A 10452-nucleotide genomic window follows, 5' to 3' on the forward strand; every position below is an offset into this window, starting at 1 on the left:
TAATATCTAAGGCAAAATATGTATCTACTAAAGTTACTTTTAGTAGTAATATCTAAGGCAAAATATGTATCTCTAAAGTACTTTTAGTAGTAATATATATGGCAAAATATGTATCTCTAAAGTACTTTTAGTAGTAATATCTATGGCACATTTTGTGAAATGTGGCGTTTGGTTTCATGCTAGTTTCGTTATATGATGAGTGTCTTTTGCTATAGTTAGTTTCCAAAAAGGTGGTGATTCCAACCTGACTGAAGTATGGAAAATGAATGAACCTGTTTATTGAAATAATGTATAGACAGATGGTATAAACCACGATTAATGTTACGATATATGTGCTAAATGAACACACTTACCACCAAATTTTACCATGACAAATGAAGGTTTAAATAGAACACAATGCAAGCAAAATATAACGAATAAACCAAAATAGAACTAGACATATTAGTAAACTTCAACTTATTGGGAACAGAAATGGAACAAACGTTTCTCAATAAAATATGCTCATAAACGTAGAACGCTATATTGTTATAATTTACAACAGCTCTTAGATAATGGGAAAAGAAATGTATTCGCAGTGAAGAAACTGTAAAGCGATAATTTGTTTCTATATTGAAATTATTGTAAACTAAATAGTGCAATGATTTTAATACTGTGAGATACAAACAAACTTTCTGACATTAATAGTCTCTGATAAAAGAAGTCTGATTATGTTTCTTAACGCAGAAAGGCTGTTTAGTGTAAGCAACACTTTCATGAAATATTGTCAGAGCTGTTGTACTTTCTGTTGAATTGGAAACTAAAATGGGAGCGATGTCATAAATATTGTAATAGTGCAGTTCTATGCTTCATTGTTATGTCATTGCACGTATAAGCATAGAGCCTTGAAATCTATCTTAAAATTAGTGTTACAATCTTAGTCAATAACATGATTTAAAACATGATTCAGTGTAAAAGTACTATAAGTTGTAATTCGCGTTTTTTAGCTTTATTATATAGATAAAAGACAAATGAAAATACTATCCCAAAGGATGATGGTTATAAATTTGATGTTTGATACTTTACACAGAGCACGTGGTATGTGAGGATGAGTTTAAGTATGCCCTATTGGCTAATAACTGTTTGTGTCCGGGGACTTCTACGTTCGTAACCCTACTCCTCCACACGTCCCGTGGTCAGTAAGTATACAGTTTTTTTTCTCTAATACAAACATTTGACATGAAGAAACCTAAGTACCAGTTTGTTATAGCCACATCTATATTTGGAAGGTAATAAATTAGATTTTTCCATCTGTCCGTTAAAGTATATTTCAATTAAATGTGTCGATTAATAATATTTACATAAAGTAGGAAATAAAACTGTTATGTTATCTCTCATATGAATTTACGAAAAAACTATTATTGTCCTTTCTTTAAACCGGATAAGTTTTTGGCATTCCAAACTACACAAAATAATAAAAGTGTAATTTGAATTTACTATTATAATTATTATTACTATTATAATTTAGCTATGAAAAGGATAAAATAATGTCAAGCATCTAATTTGATATTTTAGAAATCACGATTCTGATGCATTTTGACTTTACATGGCCATGTAAAGTCAAGTAGGCCTTGTCTGCTATGTGATCATTAGCCTGATCAAATGATATGTCCACTTCCATCCCTATCTTGTTTGTTTTCTTTTATCAAGTTCAATGGTCAGCCCTACACAGCTCTTTTATTTAGCGATACTTTTTTTCTAATATTTAACAAGTATCATTGTTAATAGGCTGCTCTTGATGTTGGTGGTGTCTATACTCCACACTGAAATGCCATGTAAAGTCAAGTAGGCCTTGTCTGCTATGTGATCATTAGCCTGATCAAATGATATGTCCACTTCCATCCCTATCTTGTTTGTTTTCTTTTATCAAGTTCAATGGTCAGCCCTACACAGCTCTTTTATTTAGCGATACTTTTTTTCTAATATTTAACAAGTATCATTGTTAATAGGCTGCTCTTGATGTTGGTGGTGTCTATACTCCACACTGAAATGAGAAAATAAATCCCTACATTACTGGCTTTTCCGCTTTGTTTATCGAAAGCTTGGTGTTTAAAAAGAATCTCAGGTTTCATGATTATACCTTTCTTTTAGTTAACTTTTTAGAATACTACTTTTATGATTATTTTTACGATAGAGTAACATTTTACGACTGAAAATTCTGGTTCTATTTGTTTTGCCAGTGAGGAAACCAGTAATGTAGTGATTTTATTCTCCATGTAAAGTCGAGATGGCTCAGTCTGCTATGTGATCATTACCCAGATCAAGTGACATGTTCACTTCCATCCCTATCATGTTTGGTTCTTTTTTCTAGTTCGGTAGCCAACCCTAATAGCTTTTTTATGTAGTGATAATTTTGTTCCCAATACTTGTTTGTTTACTTTTTTTATAAGATGATGTACGTTGATTACTAGATTAGAGTATTTACAGCTTTATATATACTTTGCATATAATAATAATAAAATAGGTAGTCAAAGATCGTGAACACTGTATTGCTCTATGAAATTATAATACAATTATAGTGACTACTAGAATTAGGTAGACGTTAGGCCTTTTGAAAAACGTATTGCTCTATGAAATTATAATACAATTGTAGTTACTACTGGAATTAGGTAGACGTTAGGCCTTTTGAAAAACGATGATAATGAAAGAAAATAAGGAATTTCGGTTTTGGCTATTTGCCAGTTTTCGACTTTGGGACGCCAGAGATAGCTAACAATAAACATATACACGGGAGATAGAGCGACTATTTCAGGTAGCTCTTCATATATAGCTTTTGATGAGCTGTAGAGAAGAAAATCCAGATGATTTTTATATTGCTTTAATACGTGCGTCCGTGTCATCCATACATAGAGAGTGCTGGTACACTCTTCGGTTAAACTATTTAAATCCTCTGTCGTTACCTGTTCATATTATATTTACTTGTTTGTATCTGTTGTCTGCACATTCCTGTGGAGAATGTATTCTTGTTTAATAATTTTCTTTTGTTCTTCCTAATGGGTCTCTTGGTTTAGCTGATAACGCTAAAACTCGGGTTTCGATATTCGCGGTGAGCACAACATACATAGTCTACAGCGTAGATTTGTTCTTAACAGCAAACATACGAAATAGTGAAGTTAGTTTAGTCATTGTGTATTTCTTCCTAGTTAAACAACTTTAAACTGTGTGTGTTTTGTGTTCACTTTTCGAGTTGATAAATTTGGTTTATTCGAAATATTTTGTTTGTTTTGTTTGAAGTATTCGCACAAAGCTACACAAAGGCTATCCACTCTCGGCGGCCCTAATTGTAATGTGATGAACTAGAGGGAAAGCAGCTGGTCAATTGCCAAATCTTGGGCTACTGTAATCGACTAGCGGGATTTGACCGTAACTCTTAGAACGCACCCACGGCCCCAAAGTGTGTTGCGCGATTTTTTTAAACTCGAGCTATAGATTCTCGGATTCACAGATCGGCATGCTGACCACTAGACCCTGCTTGTTCTTTTTAACTGATAAATAATCTGTGTTTCTTTTGAAATTATTGTTGTTATCGTTTTATTCCCAGTACATAGATTTTTTTACTTCTCTCGTATCTTTAATCTTTTTTTTTGTTTATGTTAGATAGCTTTTATTTGTTTATTAAGTTAGTTATGAAACACACGTAATCATTGTGTAATTTCCTCTGTAACTATTGTTTGTTCTTTCGGGTAGTCATATCTTTACAAATTTCGTTTATGTTAGATAGCTTTTATTTGTTTATTAAGTTAGTTATGAAACACACGTAATCATTGTGTAATTTCCTCTGTAACTATTGTTTGTTCTTTCGGGTAGTCATATCTTTACAAATTTCGTTTCTGTTAGCTGACACTTTGTTTGTTTTTGTTTGTTTTTAATTAAGCACAAAGCTGCACAATGAGCTATCTGTGCTCTGCCCACCACGGGTATCGAAACCCGGTTTCTAGCGTTGTAAATCCGCAGACATACCGCTGTGCTACTGGGGGGCAGCTGATACTTCTAGTGGAACTTGTTTACTTATCTGTAACTATTTCTGTTCTTCCGACTGGGTCCCTCAGTGGCACAATGTTATATCTACTGAGTTACAACACTAGCAACCGGGTTTCGATACCCGTGGTGGGTTGAGCACAGATTGTGTAACTTTGTGCTTAATTACAAACAAACAAATCTTCCGAGTGAACAACATTAAATTCCTGTAATACTAATTTATTGCTCCTACAAATATTATTTTCTTTTAATATTTTTTTTTTCAATTGCGTTTATTGAATAAAATTTACTTATTTATTTTCCCCCTGTTTTTTGCATAAAAAAAAGTATTAATGTTTTTCTGTTGTTGTTTTTTTCACCATTCTTTCTTTCTTTACTAGATGTGTTCTATATGCTCTATCAACGCTGACTTTATAAAAAAGTTGAATATCGCTCTACACAATCTATGTTACGTTTCGATACCCGTAATGGGCACAACACATATAATCTATTGTGTAGATTTGCGCTTAACGACAAACAGATTTCTCGTCATGCTTTAAGTGCAACTTTATCACCTCTGGAGTGGTATCACAAGTCTAAGATTTCTTTTACGTTTTTATTAGACCAGCAACTTAAATGTAAATATTCGTTAACTTGGCCACTTGTGTAATTGATATCGTATTTTTAACTTCATCCAAACATTATTTCTGAGATGAAACATGTTTACTTTGAATTACGTATGAAAGTCTAGCTCAGAAAGTGTGGATACGTTTTGGTTTGACTCTAATATGATTTTTATACCTTTCTCACTTCTAAAACTTTCAACAAAGTGCAGAGCCATACATTAGTTCAAAGTAAAACTCTTTTTTAAGAAAACCTCAGTAGAAGAGTGATAAGAGTTTAGATATTCGGATTCTTTTTCGTAGAAACGCGATCAGAATTTTAAATCGTAATGGCTCTGATGTCACGTATCGATGAAGACTCAAGCAAGAATTCTCATTAGTGTAATAAGAAACACAAACAATCTAAATATTATAGATTACGTAAACGAGATCTGGAGAAAAAAAACTTCGAAGTTTTATTAATTTTTTTCTGTTTATCAGAGAAGGACAGACTTCGGCGGAAGAATGGCATCGGCTCTATGGAAAGTGTTCTGGGAACGAGATTTACCACATTCAACTCGGTGATAGTCGATTCTTCGGAGAGTATGAGGGGAAAAGCTTCAGTTACGCATCTTTTCATGCACACAGAAAGTGAGTTGTATATGTTGATAAATATTTCGAAATCTCTAAGAAGATAAATTGGATTGAATATAGATTCAAAAATATAGATTTATGTATACGTGTTGCTATCATTAGACAGCAATTAAATGTCTCAGATCATTTCAAATCTAAGTTCCTGTTTCATGAATACTTTGGGTTGTTGGTTCTAAAATATAAGACTTTAAATTGTTCTGTTATCTTATTCCCATTATTTATTTGATACATAGGTACGGAGTGGCTTTGGTTGGAATACAGACGGACCTATCCGGGACTTGGCCAATCATGTTGAACCCTGGTCCATCGTATGTTTTAAAAATGTCTGACATCTGTTTCTATATGAGTATAACTAAAGAAGAGAATAGTGCCTTTTTACCAAGTTCATCTGGAGATGAAACCAAAGCTCCATCTTCAATAAATGAAGATACTTCAAAAGGCCTTGAATATGAGGGTCGGATGAAAGAACGGAGAAAATCTGGTAATTTTGTTATTTCACTTTAACGAAGATTACGAAATATTTCTGGCATGAGATCTAATTTTAAACCATTAAATGTTTTTTCTCATCAACAGCTATTATACGTATCCTCCAGTATCACAATAGGTAAGTAACAATATTTCATGTCCCATGGTTCTTTACAGGCCCAGTGCAGGTTTATTAGTAGGATTTATACTATCAATATCAACTATTGCACTATTGGAAACTTTTGCACTTTTAACTCGACATTATTAGGTTTAGCCTATTTGCACTCTTAACTCGACATTATTGTTTATTAGGTTTAGCCTGTTTGCACTCTTAACTCGACATTATTGTATTGTTAAGTTTAACCGGTTGTTTCATGTTTAATAATAATAGAATAATTTGCTGGAACTATTCTTTTACATAAGCTAATTTGCGAAACAACAATAAAAATATCACATCATTAATAAATAAATGTGTCCTCGTTTCTTTTATTATCAGCTTATTCATATTATCCTAAAGTATTTATTAGATAATGATATATAATGATATATTAGAAAAATGAAGGTATAAATTACCGAAGGAGCGTCATGTTAGTTTCTTGCGATCCTACGTTACTTCCGGTCTTTGTTGGATAATTAAATTCACAGACAACCTTTACACCTAATTGTATGTTATTCTGTCATAAACGTTTGGGTTTATTCAATTTGTACTGCCTTACTGTAGCTATTGTGCTTCGGCTGGCTTATTTATATAAATAAAAGTAAATTCAATCTCTTGTATGTATTTAAAATTCTCAGGCACATATTATTTATACATCTGTATATCACACTGCGCGATAATTTTTCTTTCAGCTTATTTTGGAAAACAGTTTAGCATATTCTTATATAACTGGTGAATATCTTTGATTTTACGTTGCCACAAAAATGGCACAAGTTTGGCTTAAGTCGCAATGAACTTTTATTGATCGTTTTATAGAGAATCGCTATTTTGAACTTTCACCACTCAAATCAAAAATCACGCTTGGTTTGGGTAAAAAGCGACATCTGGAGGTTCCCAAGACGGATGGTTTGTTAGGAACAGACGGCTACTATCCTGTACGAGGAAGGCGTCCAAGCATAGCTCCTGTTCCCGCCATGTTTGGAAATGATGATGACTCCTCACCTAATGATGATGACCATGATGATAAAACAAACGAGGAAGAAGAAAAATATCTGGGCATTCCATTGACCACTCCTGTTGAAACTTGTGGGTATGTCCATCTGTCCATTTTATAAAGCACCTACATTTTGAAAGTAAAAATTTAATAGTATGACATTACATAATTGATACATATAATATGGGGAATAAGAAATATCCGTAGTTCAATCAGACATGCTCAGCTAGCATTGGAATTTTATTAAATATTTTGGTTTGTAGAATTTAATATAAATTGTATTATTTACATTTAGATAAACAACTGTCGCAGCTTCCGTCGTAGCCTAGTAAATAGTATTATGTAAAAATGAACCAGGATCAGAAATGAAATTGTATAAGTATGAAATGCTTGCGTAACAATAAACGTTTGTTATACTTTGTCCAATCAGTTATGCATCCACAGATGAGCATTTTAAGTTACAAAAATGACGATTAAATTGTATTGTTTTGGAGTTGTTTGTTATATAAACAAAATGGCGTGTTCTTAAAATAAATCAGTTACACCAACATCCTCGTGTTGATTGTTTCCTGAGCGGAGTTAAGGTTTAAAAACAACAACAACATCGTTCTCTCTAGATAGTTTGCTATTCGTGTTTCCGCTATTATCTTGGCAAATTACAAAACTATTCAACACCAAAGGTTGAAGGTGGAGTAAACTATATAAACATGACTTTCCAACCGCTACCATTGTAACGTGATAGTCACTACAAACATGTATCACCTGGAATAAGTATAGTGTTTTATGTTCCCGTATTGATATATGGGATGGGGAGGAGGGTAAAACTCTGCTTTATGAGACTTTCCTCAGCTCTTGACAGAAACGTTTCGATATTTGGCTTAAATTAAATTATAAAAACCCATATTTCAACAGGATGACGCTGTACATATAATGGAGAGAAATTAGCAGTTGAGTTGTTTTTCTTGTGAAAATGATTGGTGTATTCCAATCTGTAGACTGGTGTAAGTAACTTCAGGCAAGGAAGTCTTGTGCTCATTTGCCAATAGTGGACTCTTGCTATCGACTTTTAACTTAAGTACGTGCGTGAAATGTTTACTCATAATTCAAATCAGCTTGTTGTTCTGTTTGACATCATGACCAAATAAATCTTAATAAACGTCGCCTTATCCAAAAGAAAGAATATATCCTTCATTCAAAGAGCTGGATAGTATAAAGCATAAAAGATAAATTAAAAAGTATGACTTCCGATAACTTACGAGCTTAAGTCTTTGTGAGAAAGCTAAGCTATTCGGCTTAGTTAATTTGACAGTTCTTGTCAATCGGCGTAAAATTTGAGACAATCTCGGTTACATGACATTTGAAATGATTTTGATACTGTCTGCATAGATTATTCAAATTACTTCACCATATTTAAATTCTATAACAAATGTACCTTTTCCCCATACTAACAGCTTACTGGTGATAGAAATAACTGAATTATAGATTTTTACGCAAATATAATTCAATGTAGAGAGAAACCACTATTTCTGGCTATAAAATCAATATTTAGAAACTAGAAGCTCAAATTGAATTCGTCAATTTTACTAAACTATCATTTTTAACGTACATTCAATGTCTAGAATTATGTTGGTAAAATCTGTACATACTTAATTTTAATTATTTTATATTTTTTAGTCAGCAAAAGCTTCTTGGCTGTTTATACGTAATTTGAGGCGGGATTTGACTAGGCAAGTAGTCAGTGTGATTTTAACTTGTGCTGATAGAATTATGAAGAAGTATTTCAACGCTATGTTTTTGTCATTCATGAATATCTTTTTGTGTACATATGCTTGCTGTGAAATGTCCTTGTAATTTTTCGGGGAAAAACTAATGCTACTAAAAGCATACGGATGCGTATTCTCACAATAAGTTCTTAAAATACAAATATTATATTTCGTGTTACGAAGACAAAACACATTTCTCTATAACACCATAACCTATTCCTTGTCGTCTAACCCGTTACAAACTTTAAGAAATTATTACTTACCAAACCAACTACCAACAGGATGATTAATTGTGGTACGTTTGATAGCTCCGTCAGAGAAGTGTGGGATGAATTGATGTAGCGAGTTCTGTAAAATGTTATCAGAGCAAATCAAAGAAAAACTATCTTAGATATAGCTTATTATTTTCAATGAAACTATAATTGAAGTTGCTACCAACTGAAGAAAGAAAATATCTGTCCAAGACTCGAACAGACTGATATATATATTCGACTTAAGCCGTGCCTTATGCGACACGAGATAAAGGGTCTCAGCCAGAGACCCCAAAGTTCAAGCATCGCCGTTCACTAATTTGGAACTGCTTCTCAGAAAAAAGGGGCAACTATTCAGGTGCACCTGTAACTTACGATAGTAACCGAATAGTAGAATTGATTGATACTCTTATGACGCGCCCTCAGCTGAAAGTACGTAGAATGTTAAGCGACATATCGCGGAAGCGTAGAATGTTAAGCGACATATCGTGGAAGCGTAGAATGTTAAGCGACATATCGCGGAATTCCGATCCTTGGGTATTCTGATGCGTAGCTTGGCACACAAACCAGTTGACCAAACCCGTGTCTCGACCAAATAAAATAGCAGAACAATATGCACTGTGTAATTCTAAGTTCTAAAAACAGGTATTTTCAAGATATGTTAACGTTTCCGTGAAAGATGTAGTTAATTTTTTTTGTATTCTATGTTAAGTTAGTACTTGAATTATTCTATTCCAATGAAATTTAAGTTGTGTGTTATTTATGTAGACAGATTACAAACATTCTATCATCGATGATTTGACTTTATCAAGAGACAACTTTTTATCCTTCTTTTCATCCGAAGCTAAGATGGGTGGGAAGTCAAACCAACATTGTAAGCCTCTTAATAACATGTTTTTCTGCGACAATTGTAATTAAGAGAAATATACATGGAGATATATTTGAGTACTACTATTTGTCTGGTAAATGAGAGCCAATAAGATTACATAAAGCCACATACATATTTTTAAACAGTGATTCATTGCCAAAGATAGCTGTGACTACAGCCCATTGAACTTACTTTATTTTGGTTATTGAAAATAATAAAAAAACTGAAAATAATCTCTCGGTATATTTTTATTGGATGTAAACAATGCTAACACTTTAGACAAATGAAACTTCTAATAGGATGTGAATAAGCTCATACATCATACGTAACTGATGTAATAAGAAATCCAGATTTAAGGACTTTACGTGTTACGTTTAATGTATATACACCTGTCATGATGTAATAATAAATCCCGATTTAAGAACTTTACGATGACAGTTATATATACATTAGACGTAACAGAGCTAATAAGAAATCCAGATTTAAGGACTTTACGATGACAGGTGTATATACGTTAGACGTAACAGATGTAATAAGAAATCCAGATTTAAGGACTTTACGATGACAGGTGTATATACATTAAACGTAACAGATGTAATAAGAAATCCAGATTTAAGGACTTTACGATGACAGGTGTATATACATTAAACGTAACAGATGTAATAATAAATCCAGATTTAAGGACTTTACGATGACAGGTGTATA

The 10452-nt window shown here is 32.9% G+C and overlaps 1 protein-coding gene across 1 annotated transcript in view; it reads left to right on the forward strand.

Moving 5' to 3' along the window:
- Nucleotides 1–10452, forward strand: part of LOC106460549 (potassium channel subfamily T member 1-like) — a 101096-nt gene that overhangs the window by 58542 nt on the left and 32102 nt on the right. The window contains exons 14-17 of the mRNA XM_022387290.1: nucleotides 1067–1175; nucleotides 5097–5246; nucleotides 5483–5730; nucleotides 6688–6961. Of these exons, the coding sequence (XP_022242998.1) occupies nucleotides 1067–1175; nucleotides 5097–5246; nucleotides 5483–5730; nucleotides 6688–6961 (781 nt within the window). The remainder of the gene's footprint in view (nucleotides 1–1066; nucleotides 1176–5096; nucleotides 5247–5482; nucleotides 5731–6687; nucleotides 6962–10452) is intronic.

The sequence above is a fragment of the Limulus polyphemus genome, unplaced genomic scaffold, assembly GCF_000517525.1.
Source record: "Limulus polyphemus unplaced genomic scaffold, Limulus_polyphemus-2.1.2 Scaffold793, whole genome shotgun sequence".
In the NCBI taxonomy this organism is placed as follows: Eukaryota; Metazoa; Arthropoda; class Merostomata; order Xiphosura; family Limulidae; genus Limulus; species Limulus polyphemus.